The sequence below is a fragment of the Heptranchias perlo genome, chromosome 31 (genome assembly GCF_035084215.1).
Source record: "Heptranchias perlo isolate sHepPer1 chromosome 31, sHepPer1.hap1, whole genome shotgun sequence".
Lineage (NCBI taxonomy): Eukaryota > Metazoa > Chordata > Chondrichthyes > Hexanchiformes > Hexanchidae > Heptranchias > Heptranchias perlo.
Window position 1 is genome coordinate 16801218 of NC_090355.1, and position 16949 is coordinate 16818166.

A 16949-nucleotide genomic window follows, 5' to 3' on the forward strand; every position below is an offset into this window, starting at 1 on the left:
AAATTCCTATGTTCACATTTGTAATGGAAAACGCTTATGTAAACTCGTCACCCTATAACTGCACTATCTGGCTCGTGGTGATGTTGTATTATCATTTCCCCATAAATTGCTCCAAACTACATTCTGAAAATTTTCATCTGAAAATTTATTGAATAGCTTTTTTCCCCAGTTGACATAATGGCGTGCGTTGACTGTGGGGGTTCATATGGCCACATGACGACAATCTGCAGCTCCAGGTACTCTCACAAACCAGTGATGCTACAAAAATTTTGCCTGCTGACTCAATTATCTTGCTGCTATGTCAAATGTAGGAGCCAGCAACGCCACAGAATTTTTTTGTGGACCCAGGGGGAGCACTCTTGCTTCTCCTGGCTGCACAAGAATAAAATCTTAAAATGTTCTCGTTCGTTTTTTGAGCGGCCTCCAGCAGTCCCTTTAAGGCAATATGGCAAGTTAAAGAATGGACACATGTGCTGAGGAATGTCTGTCTCTCTTTGCAGGAAGTCCTTTCTGGCAAGCTTGCAGTACTGTATTTGCTTGAAAAGTAACATCAGTGCACAGGGCTATATTGGGAAGTACGCCTACACTCTCTGAGGTTAGCTGTACTGGCTGCAGTGGGCAACAGCTCTCTAACATCCTCTTCTTTTCGATATGCAAATTTCAACTTACTGTTAAGAATTTTGTAGCAAAAATCCAGACTGAGGAAATGCTTTCAGCACCTCATTGGTTTCAGCTGAAAGCTGTAAAAGTCACCAGCATTTTTTCTTCGCTTGATGAAACTGGTGCACCTATGCCATTGTCTGGATTTTCTTTAGAAAAGTCTATTTTTCAAGTAACAAAAACTGCTTTTTAAATAATAGCTATGGAGGTTGAAATTGCTAAGATACTAGTAAGTGGTAACTTAAATTATCAGACCAAATTTAAGTCCAGACTGTCAAATTGTTGCAAGTAATTTACATATTTATTGTTTGTAGCCCCTAGATTTGTGCAACCCAGCACGGACACTCGTCCTTTCAGAAAATGTGTTTTTCCTTGACGACAGAAGTAGACCACTCAAGGTAAGTGCTTGTATTTTGTCATGGAGAAATCAAGAGTGAGTTACTAAAAGCATTTGCTTGCTTTTGTTTATATTATCCATATTGCTTAATTTATATAGTGTTGAAATTGCCCATCTGTGACTAGAATAATCGTGATCAAATGGAAAACCATGAACAGTTGCAAAGAAAGAAGAAAGAGCTTGCATTTATATTGCATCTTATAGTTCTCAGGGCGTCTCAAAGTGCTTCACAGCCTCTTGTAATACAGGCAAAGGCGGCAGCTAATTTGCACATAACACAATCCCACAAACAACAGTGAGATAAATGATGAGAAAACCTGTTTTCGGTGGTGTTGGTTGAGGACTAAATGTTGGCCAGGCACTGGAAAAATTCCCATGCTCCTCTTCAAATAGTGCCATGGGATCTTTTACAGGTGAGGTCATGGTTTAATGACTTATCTGAAAGACGGCACCTCTGACAATTCAGCATTCCCTCAGTCGGACACTGAAGTCTTAGCCCAGATCTTGTGCTCATGTCTCTGGAGTGCGACTTGAACCCACAACCTTCTGACTCAGACAAGTGTGTTACCACTAAGCCAAGGTTGACACTAAAATAAATCATTCTTTTCAAAATATTATTCTCCCTTCTTTTGAAGGGACTGAATCAAACTGGGATACTGTATCATGAGCACTAAATTCCCTCTAGTATTTAATCCAAATGGCCATTCTTTGTGTATTAGACTAGACATGTTATTGCTGGCAGACTATTTAACTATGGAGAGCATCACAGCCAAGACCAATCCTGTACTCCCTTGTTGTCCACACAAGTGCACTTTCCAGCAAGTGAATATTTGAGAACAGGAACTCTGGCTGATTTTCCCCCTCCCTTCACTCGCCCAAGGATGCTGAAGCCAGTTGTCATGCCTTTGCTGCCACCCAGCTGACATCAGCAAACTCAACAGAGACCAGGATTGAATTTAGGACAATGTATATTGACCTAGAAAATTTGCAGAAGTTGAAAAAAAGCCAACAACTCAAAACCAGCCCGAAATATAGGCCTGTGGCAAGCAAGTAGTTACACTGAAAGTACAGTGGAGCATAATCTTGTCGTAACTTAAGTTGCAGATACGCCCAAAGTTCCTTCACTTTTCAGGGAGAAATTCTCCTTCCTCAACTTTACTGACGAGCAGTGTATTACGCACCATTGCTTTGCGCTATGTCAGTTTCTGCAGCCACAACTGCAGCCTCAAACCAAAACAAGGGGACATAATGTTAGAATTTGAACTCAGATGGGCTTAAAAATGAATTTGCATAAAACTTCTTTTAGACAAAAATTTGTGAGAATATGGAATTGCTCCAGAAGGCCACAGGTGCAAAATCAACTGAAGTGTCCAAAAGTGAGAAAGATACTTACATGGGAAGTAAGCGTATTAAGGGATTTGGAGAAAAGGCAATGAATGAGGATTGTTAAGATAGAACTGCTCATGCTAACAAAATTGGTGGCACAGACTTGATAGGCCAAATAATATACTCCTGTTCTCAACACGTTCCCAATTTTATTTCCAAACCCTGGCAGTTCAGCAAGCACAGTGACAGGAATGCTCAAATAAAGGCAATTAATGTATTTACACCCTTCTTAACTCAAATGCCACTGCAACTCGTCTCCAAGAAAAATCCTTCATAATTGTGTTGTGCTGAAGCAGGCTGAGACAACTCTGAAAACAACTTGTTGAAATCACGTGCTACGCATCATGATTTCTCTCCCTCTCCCATCTCTAATGATATTTCTTTGTTGAAAATTTTAATTTTATATTTGCACCAGCTAAAGCACCCATAATCAAGGATTCTGGAGGTTAAAAGACTGGATTGATGATTTATATTGGGCTGGATTTTGCTGTAAAAATAATGGTGAGGCTCACAGCGCTCAAATGTGCAAATCATACAGCAACGTTCACCGACATGAACAGTAAAACGTGGAAATCCAGAAGTTGCTGTCCGAGATACCCTGCTCCTCCAAAAGCTGCGCAAAAACGGCATCTTGCCTTCTGACTCACCATTCAAATGTATTGAACGGCGTGAACTTCCTGTATTTACCTCATAGATATGAACTAAACTCGCCAAAAAAAGTTAGGGCTTGTCCATTCCACTGTAAGTACCCTTTTAACGGCGTGATAAATCTTAATTACTGCCAAACCTCTCTGCCACTGAAAATTAACGTTTACAAGTGCGGAGTCTCATTCCTTCAGCTTATAATTATTGTTTAACATGAAAAAACTTTTCCTTTCTGTCTCTTTTATCTCTGTCTCTTAATCCAGTCTTTCTTTATCTCTCTTTATTTCTCTTTATTTCTCTTTCTGTACCTGATTTGACATTGAATTCACTATTCTAACTGACACTTCCTTGTTCAGACTCTGCTGCTCATTAATGATTCTTCAATCTGATTGATTAAGGAGATACACAATTGCTTGCCCCGTTCACACATGTCCCAGATGCCCTGTAGAGGGCACCATGCCATTTGTCTGTCCCATTGACAGCAACTTGTCTTGCAAAAGCTCAGACAAAGTCTATAGGCAAGTGCAAGCAAAATACGGCCCATTGCAGTTTGCTTAACTCAAAGCAACCTCATCTATAGAATTACACACAGTTCCAACAGAATAGATCATATATGTTAATTACAGTATATTTTCATGCTGTTGTTCAAATATACTGTATATAATATGCACAGAAGCAGATGGGTTCTGTCAATCTCGTGGAAAATCAGAAGATACTGCGCATATTTCAGAATTATTAAATACAAATAATACAAGTCTGAATGTTTTTAATTAGGATCAGTTCATTGCCCTATTGGTGTAATGTTGACACATACCCCAGTATTAATGTTGAGCTCACCTTGGTGTAATTTAAGGAGTCTCAGTTTTAAAGATCTGAGCGCATCTTTGGAAAAAAATGTTCAAATGTTGGGAGGGCAGTGGGAAATTGTCACTGGACAGAGGCAGCAATACATCGATCTGCTTTGCCAGTCAGTTTTTTGGAACTATTTCGGTCAGTGCCACTGTTGTTGCACTTTTCCAACTTCAGTGTATTTATCTACCAAATGCGTGAGCCATGCGATCAGGCAGCATGTATGCATTTTGCAAACTAAATGGGAGTTGTGGTGGGTGCAGAAAATGTGAATTGGCAGATTTTCATCAGCAAACACAGATGAGCTGATTGTTCACATAAAATGCGGCCGGTTGACTTGTATGGTATGGTATAGTTATACATTGCCTTCAGCAACTGATGCAAAAATCTAAACAAGTAGGCACGTATGATTTAAAGAAGATATAGTTCGTGGTGAAATTGCACAGCATGTATCAGTACAAGCACTTCTATCCTACAAAATGAAAAGACACAACAAAAGTAGTTAATGCTGTGCTAGCTAACTCCTTTTTTCAAACAAAGCTCTATAAACTACTGTTTAAGAATGGCATTGAAGTTATATGTCAGCATAGATGATTAAATATCTTTGAAATATTATGATTTCTGTGATACTGAGAATGTGGAAATGCCACACAACCGGTTCAGATTATCAAGTGATATACTGGAGTTTTACTAATTTCCTCAGGGAAATGGAGATATATTACCAAGTCTTTATCTTCTCGAAGGTTTTACTTGTGTTTATTTCTCTCGCTGGGGAGATTAAATAAGATGGGCAAGGTAGGAAAAATTTGTACGTGGAAGGTGGAAGGAATGGACTGGACTGACTGGCCTTTCTGTATCACTGTTTATGTGCAAATTCCCATTAATATCTGTAACCCTTCAGACAATAGCTTGTCTAGTCAGTGTTTTGTATTTTGATGAAATTATAGAATATGGCTACCCAATAGATATTTTTAACCATATCAATGCTGCACCTTTCTGTTCATATGTAAACTGGATTGTTCTATAATACATGTATCTGCTGCTGTCAATGCAAAATCTAAAACTTCAGCAAATTTCAAAAGACAAAAAAAAATACCCATTTTTTGGGAGGGGAAGATAACTTGTAGTATAAATCTGCTCTTCAAAATTGCTGAGATAGTGGTTGTAAAAAATGTATATCATTTGCCTGGAATCAACTTTCATGTTCTTTGATGCAGCTGTCCTATATAATTCCCTGCTCAGTTTATATACTGGCCTTCGATAAGGTACCGCATAGTAGGCTCATGACTCAGCTCTGAGCATGTGAAGTCAGGGGACAAGTAGCAGAATGGATAGCAAGCTGGCTACAAAATAGAAAAGAGAGCAGGGGTTAACGGTAGTTGCTCAGACTGGCAAAAGGTGGGAAGTGGTGTTCCACAAGGATCGATGCTGGGACCACTGTTGTTCACCATATACATAAATGATTTGGACTCGGGAATCGGAAGTACAATTTCAAAATTTGCGGATGACACCAAATTGGGGGGTATAGTTAATACTGAGGAGGACTGCGACAAAATACAGAAAGACATTAATAAACTTGCAGAATGAGCATGTAATTGGCAAATGAATTTCAATATAGGTAAGTGTGAGGTATTACATTTTGGTAGGAAGAATAAGGGGGCCACGTACTGCTTGGATAATAAGAGTCTAAATGGGGTAGAGGAGCAGAGGGATCTGGTGGTACAGATACACAAACCACTAAAAGTAGTGATGCAGGTTAATAAGGCCATAAAAAAAGCAAACCAAGCACTGGGTTTCATTTCTAGAGGGATAGAATTGAAAAGCAGAGAAGTTATGTTAAACTTGTATCGAACCTTGGTTAGACCACACTTGTCTCCATATTATAAAAAGGATATCGAGGCACTAGAGAAGATGCAAAAAAGATTTACTGGATGACACCAGAACTGAGAGGTTATACCTATTAGGAAAGGTTGAGCAGGCTGGGGCTCTTTTTCTAGAAAAGAGAACACTGAGGGTTGACCTGATAGTGGTCTTTAAGATTATGAAAGGGTTTGATAGAGTAGATGTAGAGATGCTTCCACTATTGGGGGAGACCAGAATTAGGGACCATAAATATAAGATAGTCACTAATAAATCCAATCGGGAATTCATGAGAAACTTCTTTACCCAGAGAGTGGTTAGAATGTGGAACTCGTACCACAAAGAGTAGTTGAGGCGACTAGCATAGATGCATTTAAGGGGAAGCTAGATAAGCACATGAAGGAGAAAGGAATAGAGGATATGCTGATTGGATTCGATAAAGTAGGGAAGGTGGAGGCTCATGTGGAGCATAAACACCGGCATGGATCTGTTAGGCCGAATGGCCTGTTTCTGTGCTGTATATTGTATGTAATTCTTTGTACTAATTTGATAGTATTTCACTTCCAATGTTGCAAAGCAGTTGCATAGAAAAAAATAAGTGGATATTTGATGTTTCATGTAGGACGTTCTGGCATGGGTGCTGAAAACACTAATGTCATTCTTGTTACAGAGCAGCTTTTTTTAATTGATAGCAAAGGTTGGGTGAGCACACGAAGTAGACTGTAATTGTCCAGAAAAGAAAGACGTGAACAATCCTGAAGTTATTATTTTCAGTGTACCTTGATAAGGTTTCCCAGCATCCATGCTTGATTGTGTGCTATACTGTAATCTTGAGCAACTAGGTTCAGATCCTAGCCAGAACTGGCATAAAAGAGTTTTCCCACATAGTGAGTTGTTAATCCTGGCTACGTGACCAACCACAGCAAGGAGTTGAGGCAAGCTGTCTACCCGACAGATGGGAGTGGAAATGGTCAGGTTTCATGCTTGCATTGCACATTCGATCCCTACTATGGGGGGTGGGTGCAGGCTGTAGAGAGGCTCATGGTCATCTGCTCAACCTCCTAGCTGGATTTCAATGAATATGCTCAAAGAGTTTATGAAAGGAATATAATAGCTATGAAGTACGGAGTAGAAATATCTTTTCTGTCTGCTAGCTGTAAGAGTCCTGTGTGACGTGAGCTTGGGCAGTCTCCATCCAGTTCCTGGTGGGCATGGGCCTAGAGTACAAAACTGTCCCTAATTCAGCACTAATTGTCAATATCAAATCGAGCAAACACAGAATGACTGGTGTGGAAAGTAGGAACATTAGAGGATGTTCTTCTGAGACAGAGGGTGGGGCTGAGACACTTTGTTGTGGCAAAGTCATAGAGTCATAGAGTTTTACAGCACGGATAGAGGCCCTTCGGCCCATCGTGTCCGCGCCGGCCATCAAGCCCTGTCTACTCTAATCCCATATTCCAGCATTTGGTCCATGGATGGACATTTACTGTGCATCTGGCCATGCTATACCTGACCACCTGCATTTGATACTGACATTTGGGGCCCGATTTTAGCACCCGCTACCGGGTGCGTTCTCGGCAGGGGGGCCCCGAAAATCCCGAAATCCAGGTGCGGGACCGGATCGTGCTTCGATCCCGCCCACTTCCGGGTTCCGCGCTGACGTGCGGGGGTGCGTGCGCAGCCCCCGCTGGTGGGAATCCCGCAGGCAATTAAAGCCAGCGGGATGCCACTTGAGTGTATTTACTTTGCTTGTTCAGGTCATTAACTGACCTGATTAAGGGACTGTGTGTGATTTTGGATAAACATGGGACTGTTTCACACACTGGGGGAAACAGTCCCAGTTGAAATGGACGTGTTGCAGCCATCAGCCTGTGGCAGCTGCAAAGGTCCATTTGACAGGTGTGGGGGGTGGGTGGAGAGACCCTCAGCCATTGCAGGTGGCCGCTCTGTCACTTGGGACAAAGTTTGGCCTCCACCACCCTCCTTCTGATGGTCGAAGTCACCAACCTGCACACTTACCCCGGGGTCCGGAGACATGTACCTACCTTGCGGACCCCCTCAGATGTACATCTTGCGGATGGGGGCCGCCGTAGCTGCAGTCATGACCTCCTCGCAGGGCGAACAGCATCACCAGCCTCGCCATCCACGCCGTCCACCTCTGACACGTGGAGCTCCACAACAGAGTGCTGTGACACATCCACCTGTACAGCAGGAGGGAGGGCTACCGCAGAGAGAGATGCGTCGCAGAGGGCACTACCCTCGCCACACGTTCCACAGACCGAGGCTCAGCCTCCTGGACCTCTCTGAGCAGCAGTGCACACGGAGGCTCAGAGTCAGTCGACATGTAGCCGTGGACATCTGCAGCCTCTTTCATGCCGAGGTGCTCCTGGCTGGCCCGTGCACCATCTTCCTACCTGTCGCTGTCAAAGTCACCACTGCCCTCCCGAACTTCTGCTCCACAGCCTTCCAGGCTGCAACCGGGGACATCCCCGATGCCTCTCAGTCGTCTGCGCAGAAGAGCCCTGCAAATACACCTACACCCACTCTGCAGTGACACACTGGGTGGCATCAGTGGTGGGTCCTCATAGGGATACCCAGGAGCGGGCATTATTGCACAAACCAGACAGGATTCGCGAAGACATGGCAGTAGTGGTGCCAATATAATGTGTGATGTGAGTTGTTCTGAAATTCAATGTAAGTAACAACCATGACAAACCCTCAAACACCCTTGTGCATCCCCTTCATGCTCACGACAGTTTGCCTTACGCTGCCTACTGCACATATGTGATGCATGCCCTGTGGCTGCAGCACAGGTGGTGGCAGGTTGATTGAGGCTGGCCGTGAGAGAGATGCACGAGAGGGTGAGTATGGGATAGAGCCATGAGATTGTATGAGGATTGGGTTGCGTGTTAGTGGTGGGGTGAGTACTCGCGAGGTGAGTAGGTGCAGTTCAGATGAGGATGAGGTTTGAGTGGGTATGAGGGGTCATGTGACAGAGTAGTGTTGGCAGTGCCGAAGGAGATGTGGGGTGGGGGCAGTGTTGTGGCAGACAGAGTGTAGGGGAAAGACTACATGTTCTCACTGTGGCTGACCTACTGAGGCCATTGGAGCGCCTCCTGCACTGTATGCAGGTGGGCGATATGTTGGTGACGCTGGTGACCTCTGCCACCTCGATCCAGGCCTTCTTGGTGGCAGAGGCAGGCTGCTTCCTCCCGCCCGCCAGGTGGAAGATCTCTGTCCTCCCCCTCCTCCTCACCCCATCTAATGATACCTGGGGTGAGGCATCATTAAACTGGGAGCAGCCTTCCCCCTGGGCTGCTCCATGCTGTAATTTTTGCTGTTTGTGGCAGCATCTGTCAGTGGAGGACTGCCCCTTTAAATAGAGCGCCTCCAGCTGACAGATCTTACTGCGCATGCGCAGCCGCCCAACGCGCAGATCAGCAGCGGGGAACCCGGAGGTGCAGGTAAGTGGATCCAATTAGTGTGTTGCCTGCTACAATCGCGCGGGCAACCCACTAATTTCACCGGGCGCGTTTTCTACGCGCCCGCTGGCCCACCCGCCGGGAACCTGCACCCCTGGTAAAATCGGGCCCTTGGTGCCTGAAATAGGCAGAGTTCCTTTCCACAGCATGAACAGCCTTCACCTTGACAAGCACAAATTTTTTAAAAATGTCTTCTACGCTCTACTTTTACAAATATTTAAAATTTGTGTTTTATTGTAAAATTGCAGCACATTCCATCCATCTGTGTGGCATCTTTGCAGTGCAACTGCTCTGCAAGCAGCATGAACTTTATCAACAGGAATTTCCAGTGTGTTAAAAAGCCCATTTGTCCTCTGAAGTGAAAAACTACAACTTTCTTTGATTTAAATAATTTCGTATTGCTGGACTTTTGGTATGATTTAGTCCTCTGCTGGACTCTAAAGAACTTAAAATAAATTGTGTTAATGACATCAAGTCTGTGAAGGGTGGGTTGCACTGAGCTTTTTCATCGTGAAGTGCTTCTAAACATGCTATGAATGTGAGGGAGAAGACAGGAAATTCATGTGAACTTCAGTCCCACCTGCTTTTGCAGGAGGTCCAACATATTATCTAGCTATCTAAACTGCTCAAGCCACTATAATACTTTGCAGCTCCTGTGGTTTTGTGAGACTTTAAGCTGTGAAAGGTTATGCATGTGTAGTGGGTGTGAGCCACAAATAACTAAAGGCCACAACTCAAAATGCTGTACAGGATGAGTGTTGGGTGTCTGGGTTGTAGTATCAAGATGTGTTTCCTGCAGAAAGAACTAAGTGAATTAGGAAAGAAATGGAATAGTTATAAATGGACACATTCTTATCAGTATTTTTATTTGTTGGTTGAGGAAAAGAGAGGAAGTTTTTACATTTTATCACACAACAGTGTTGCACCATTTTAATTTGATTAGATAACTACGCCATAACATGTCCTGTGACACAAATACATGGTTGTTTGTGCTGCCTTATGATGGTGCTTTCTTCCTTTTACGACCTCCCTATCTCCTGCTTCTGTTTCTTTTCTTCTGATGATTGCTTAGTTTGTCTGCTTGTTTTTAAAGAAACATAACTGCTTTGCTACAGCTGCAGCCTTGAAATGGTACACTTTTCCCTCTCCACCAATTTCTCCATATCTTTCATTGTTCATTGATTTACTATGGAACCTCAGTTATCCATGCATGTTCTTAATTATCTGTGAACATTTGTAAAGGGGCCTTTTTTTCTTCACTCTCCTCTGTTCTGATGTAGCTGGCAAGGTCAGCTAACAGTGGAACAAATGACTTATCAGTTGATTTGCCAGCTCATAGCTTCTCACACGACTAACCACTGGAACCACTAGAAATGCTCTTTCCAATGTCTCCCTAGCTTGCCAACTACAGAGTTGAATATTTAAGGTAGTATACCATCATCACCAGTGATCCCATCATTGTTCTAGAGGGCACAACTCTATAAGGGGTACAGGAACAGAGAGATCTGGAGGTATATGTGCATAAATCATTGTAGGTGGCAGGGCAGGTTGAGAAAGCGGTTAAAAAAGCATATGGGATCCTGGGCTTTATAAATAGAGGCATAGAGTACAAAATTATGGAAGTCATGATGAACCTTTATAAAACACTGTTTAGGCCACAACTGGAGTATTGTGTCCAGTTCTGGGCACCACAGTTCAGGAAAGATGTGTCGGCCTGAGAGAGGGTGCAGAAGAGATTTTCCGAGAATGATTCCAGCTATGAGGGACTTTATTTATGTGGATAGACTGGAGATGCTGGGTTGTTCTCCTTGGAACAGATACGGTAATAATAATGCAAGTATAAATATCATGTGTGATATGATAATTTCACAAATAACACTAACTGGATAAATCACAAGTGACAAAGTCAACAATGGGCTGTAGTCACTTCAGAATTTGATACTTCATAGAATCATAGAAAGTTACAGCACGGAAGGAGGCCATTCGGCCCATCGAGTCCGCGCCGACTCTCTGCATGAGCAATCCAGCTGGTCCCACTGCCCCGCCCTATCCCTGTAGCCCTGCACATTTTTTCATTTCAAGTAGTTATCCAGTTCTCTTTTGAAGGCCATGATTGAATCTGCCTCCACCACTCCCTCAGGCAGTGCATTCCAGATCCTAACCACTCGCTGTGTAAAAGGTTTTTCCTCATATCATCTTTGGTTCTTTTGCCAGTCACCTTAAATCTATGCCCTCTGGTTCTTGACCCTTCTGCCAATGGGAACAGTTTCTCTCTATCCACTCTGTCGAGACCCTTCATGATTTTGAACACCTCAATCAAATCTCCTGTCAACCTTCTCTGTTCCAAGGAGAACAATCCCAGCTTCTCCAGTCTATCCATGTAATTTAAGTCTCTCATCCCTGGAATCATTCCAGTAAATCTCCTCTGCACCCTCTGTGAGGCCTTCACATCCTTCCTAAAGTGCAGTGCCCAGAACTGGACACAATACTCCAGTTGTGGCCGAATCAGTGGCTTTGTCACACTCACTCACTTGACGAAGGAGAAAGCCTCCGAAAGCTTGTGATTTTCAAATAAAACAGTTGGACTATAACCTGGTGTTGTAAGATTCCTTACTACAGAGCATGCCATTGGGATACTCAAGCATTTGTTCCATTGCTTAAACTGCTTTGATGGGTTGCTGCTGTCCATAGGGGTGCAAGGTTATAACTGTATAGCATGCAGAAAACAGTACTGAAATTTAAGAAGGATGAGCATGCAGCTGGAGTATGAGTAGATCAACTGAGGAGCAGACCTACACTTGGAGGGTGAGGAGGAGGCAGGGGAATTGGAGGTTTATGATGTTTCGACAGGGAATAGTGGCTTGAAACCTAATTCTAATTAGCAACATGTACTCCCACTTACCATCAATCATCAGCCCCAATTATGCTAATAAAATAAATTAGAACCACAAACTACATACCTGAAAACCACAATGGTGATGGGGTCTCAGACTGTCGTGTTTTTTTTCCTCATCTCAAAACTGGTGGACCTACTTGGTTTTGCTAACATTTTCTGTTTTCATTTCAGATCTGCTGCATTTACTACTTCCTTTTTTCCCTTCTCCATTTTTTTTGATTTTCTCACACTTTTGTTTGTGCAGGCCTCTTGTGGCTTTTCACCTTACACTATGGGCATGATTTTAAAAGGGAAAAACGGGTGAGTTGGGGGCAGGGGGGCAATCAAAATGTTTTTGGAAGCGGGCAGACATCCCAGCTGGAACCTGCACATTTTTGAATGTGACTCAGTAAAATCTGTGTGCGTGCGGTCAGCAGTCATCAGGAAGTCCCGCCCCCACTTAAATCCGGCAGGCTGATAATTAAAAGAGCAAATGTATCTCATTGAGGTACTTAAGGTAGTTTAATTTTTGTGGATTGGATAGTTAAAAAGATTTTAACGTTACCTGGTGGCCTTCCCACGGCTTCCCATTCACGGCTGTGAAACCAGACAGGAAGGACCGGATCAGTGAAAAATAAACTAAATAAATTGAGTAAAATTACATTTCCCATTGTAAACAAATTAAATAAACATACCGTAAGAACGATGTTGCCTGCCCCCCCACCCCCACTCTGATCTCGATGTCCGATGTCTGCCCTCTGATCCCGATATCTGCCCTCTGATCCCAATGTCCGATGTCTCCACTCCAATCTTTGTTCATCCTCCCCACCGCCCCCCATCTCTATCCTAACTGCCGATGAAGTCTCTCTCTCTCTCTCTTTCTCCTCTCCCCCCGGCCTCAGATGCGCAGCTCCTGTCGTCAGCCAGCCTGTCAATCAGGCTGGCTGCCGGGCACGAAACCCGGAAGAGGCTTTGGTTGGCTTCATTAGGGTTGCATCGCAACCCACCTACTTCCCTTCCGGGTTTGGCGATTGGCATATCTGCTGATTCTCTCCTTCTCCCCTCCCCCCTTCTCTCAATTTTCTGATATTTACAAAAATGTAGGTTAATCTTTCAGTTTTCAGTTCTAATGAAGTGTTATCCACCCAAAATGTCAATACAATGTCTTTTCTCTTTACTGATCTGTGTAATTTAATTATTATTTTTATATTGGATTTCTAGCATCTGTGGTTTCTTTTCTTATTTATGAGTCAGAATCACCATTATTTTCACTTGAATACTGAGTTTTTGAATTTGGGCTTCTGAATTTGCCCAAATGCTCAACTCTACCACGGGCCTTCTAAGAACAGAGTTATTTGATGTACAAACGTACAAATAAACTACAGAAAGTTCATAAGCTACTTGTCTTATTGACTATAAAAGTGAGAGTCCAGAAAAGTTTAAATTTATCACCTGAGAATTCAGGTAAAGGGTTTAATTATCTTTCATATATTTGCAAAGCAGACTGAACCTGAGTTGTGCACTAAATGCCATTTAAAGTCAGTTGCATTAGTATGGGAGTTAAATCAGATAGCTGTTAAATTAAGCACCAGGTGGATGGGTGTTTATTGTGAGGAAGTGAAGAACAAACACATCATTTTTATGTTGAATAATGCCTGCTGTTCAGAGCAAAATCCATGGTGTTTCAGACTTCCCCACCCCTTTGGTAGAAGACAGTCAGTTGGTATGAGCAATACTTGCTCTGTGAGTGGGAGAGAATTGGGAGATACTGTGTTTATTTTTTTTAAGTTAGACATCTGTGGCTGTTACAATGGGCCCAATTTTGAAATGGTGGCGGGTTGGCAGTGGCAAACCCAAATAAAAAAAACTTCCCTTTTCTGACGTGATCGCGATGTAATTGATGGTGAATAAAGTGGTTTTCGGCTTTCATGCCCAGCAACCAGCCTGATTGACAGGCTGGCTGCCGACAGGAGCTGCAGTGGGGGCGGGAGAGGAGAAAGAGAAAAAGAGAGAGCGAGACGTCATCCGGCGCTGGAACAGAGATTGGAGGGCACTGAAGATCGGGGTGGGCGGGGCGGGGAGAGGGCAAGATCGGGGGGGAGAGGGGAAGATCAGGAGGGGGAGATCGAGGGGAAGGGGGGAAATCGGGGTGGGGGGGAAAGAGAGGGCGAGATTGGAGAGGGACATCACGGGGGGGAGAGGAAGACATTGGAGAGGGAGACATCAGGGGCTGAGAGGGACATCAGGGGGGGAGACATCGGACATCAGAGCAGGGTGGAAAGATAGGTTTATTTTGTGGTTTAACTTTGTGCGATGATTTTTTATTTAATTTATTTTGTTTATTTTTGTCTGATCCGGCCCTTAATGCCTGGTTTCACCATGCATGAATCGGAAGCCATGGGAAAACCGCCCTGGTAAGTTTAAAATCATTTTATCTGTCTACTACGTCAGAAATAAAGTACCTTAAGTACCTCACTGAGGTGTATTTGGTTCTTTATCGATCTTCCCGCCGGCTTTAATTGCCGGCAGGACTTCTGCATTCGTGAAGTGGTGGGTTGGCGCCGGCTTCCGAACCTGCTCGGGATTTTTGCCATTTTCGCAGCCCCCAACACACCCGCAATTTGATTTTAAAATTGAGTCCAATGTGTTTCGTGTTGCACCAGTATAACATTGATGTCTGGTAACACACAATTCAAAGAGTTAATTGCCTCACCTTCTTTTCCTGTCATCCCATGCTGTCTCATTATGTATAGACTGAAGTGGCTGCCTGTCATCTTTAACAACTTAACACACACAACCTGCCAGGCATAATAATACCGACAAATTCGCAGTAAAAACAAATTCTCCAAGAATTTTACTTTGTAAGTCTATACTTGAACAAGGCGGGGTGGGAGGGAGGGCACGGAATGTATAAGCTGGAAAACCAGGTGTGAAGTGCCAGTTGTTCACAGTTCATGCTACTTTCCATTTTTATGCAGATGAATACCAGGAAGAAACATCAAAAAGTGTAGCATGCTGCCATAACACTCAGGCCTTGGAGTGAAAAGACATGAGGCTCACTAACAGTCACACTGACACTTAAGTGAATTCTTGATCTTAGCCACAATGCTGTGGGGCAGTGCGAGTGAAAACTAACTGCTTTAGTGTTGTAGGAGTGAAAACTGGGGAGGAAGTTGTCAAATGAACCTCTCGTGCATCTCCGAATGGCCAGTTTAAGAGTACCATGTACCATACTAGAGGCGGGGCAACATATTGTATGGCTATTCTCTCAAGTCACATTGAGATTGTTGCCTGGGGATGTCTGAATAAGGAGACGGACAAAATAACCTCAAGTGATGAATTATTATGAATTCGAGTTCATAAGAGGTATGTACATGGGTTTAGTGGTGTCAGTTGCTCCTTTAAGCGTTCTGGTTACTTGTTTTTTTTATGGTGCTTTACTCCCACTGCCCTGTATCTGCTAGCATGATAGCAGAACCCAGGAGTGTAACCATGAAATACCCTTGTGTCTTCAACACGTGCACTCCTTTAATTGTTCTGAAGGCAGACCAAGTTGACAGTAGGTGAGGCATTATTTGGTTCGGTTTGTAAGTTGCTTTATTCTACAGTAAGCAAAATATACAGAATACTGAGTTTAATGAAAGTCATTTGGTGCCTTCAGCTCAACTTCTGTTTGTGTGCTGTTACAAATATAAAGAACATATATATGCTGGGCTGCTTGAGGAGCTTCCTACTAACATAGAAAGATAGATACACTCAGTTATCTGTTCTGTCAACAGCAAGGGCATAAATTCTCCCTTACAGGCTTTCTGCTGCCTTAGTTGACTGACTTTGGGTGCCTGCTGATTCTTGAAAAGCCTTCCTTCAAAGCTTAGTAGAGATTAAAGAAATGTGTTGACACGAAGGTGCCAGATGACTTCTGAATGAATGGACTTTGTTGATGAATGGTCTATTGGTTGGACAAAAAGCAAAATACTCAGATATAAGAAATCTGAAATAAAAACAGAAAACTCTGGAGACAATCAGCACATCATCCAGTTCTGAGGAAGGGTCTCGTACACGAAACGTCGATGACTTGTGTTCCCTCGACAGATGATGCCTGACCTGCTGAGTGTCTCCAGGGTTTTGTGTTTTTGGTTCATTGTTTGAGATCTGTGCAAAAGAACTACCCATCCCGTATTCTAATGACCTCTCATCTGCCTACCCAGCATAGGGCTGTGTGTGGAAACTACTCCCATTCAGACACGTTTCTGTCCGAAGCACATTGGTTTGGAAATTGCGCTGAGTGGTGAATGAACCTCGCCCACTGCTCGTTAATTATAAACTCACTGACAATCTAGACGCAGTCTTCTGGGCGCCAACTTGCTTCAGTGGTGAGCTGCAAAAAGTGCAGCGGTCTTTCCCAGGCTTCTGTGAGCTGTGAGAGCACGTAAAGGAGCGCTCCCTGCCCGTAACCAATCAGCTTGAAGCATCCTTGACAAGCCGCGCAGTCAGAACCAGGAAGTGAAAGCTACCACAGTGAAGTTAAAGTTTGAGAAAGCGAAATAAAGAGAAGGTAAGATTAATAGACAGAGATAAAAGAGATAGAAAGAGAAAATAAAAAAGTTTTTAAAAAAATAATTTTTTTTAGATGTCCAACAACAATAAATATCGGGATGAATGGGACTCCAGATTTTTTAAAGTTAATTTTCGGTGCCTGAGAGGTTGTTTGGCAATCATTAACACTTACCATGCCATTAAAAGTTAGTTTAGACTTAATAAAACTCATTGTACCTTTTTTCTGGAGAGATTAGTT

At 43.2% G+C, this 16949-nt stretch overlaps 1 protein-coding gene across 12 annotated transcripts in view; it reads left to right on the forward strand.

Moving 5' to 3' along the window:
* Positions 1-16949, forward strand: part of rgs3a (regulator of G protein signaling 3a) — a 257200-nt gene that overhangs the window by 121921 nt on the left and 118330 nt on the right. For 11 of the 12 annotated variants that reach the window (XM_067969628.1, XM_067969627.1, XM_067969631.1 and 8 more), the window contains one exon: positions 975-1058. In XM_067969628.1, the coding sequence (XP_067825729.1) occupies positions 975-1058 (84 nt within the window). Of the gene's footprint in view, positions 1-791; positions 890-974; positions 1059-16949 lie in introns of those variants that run through there. The other variant, XM_067969634.1, reaches the window with a different exon arrangement.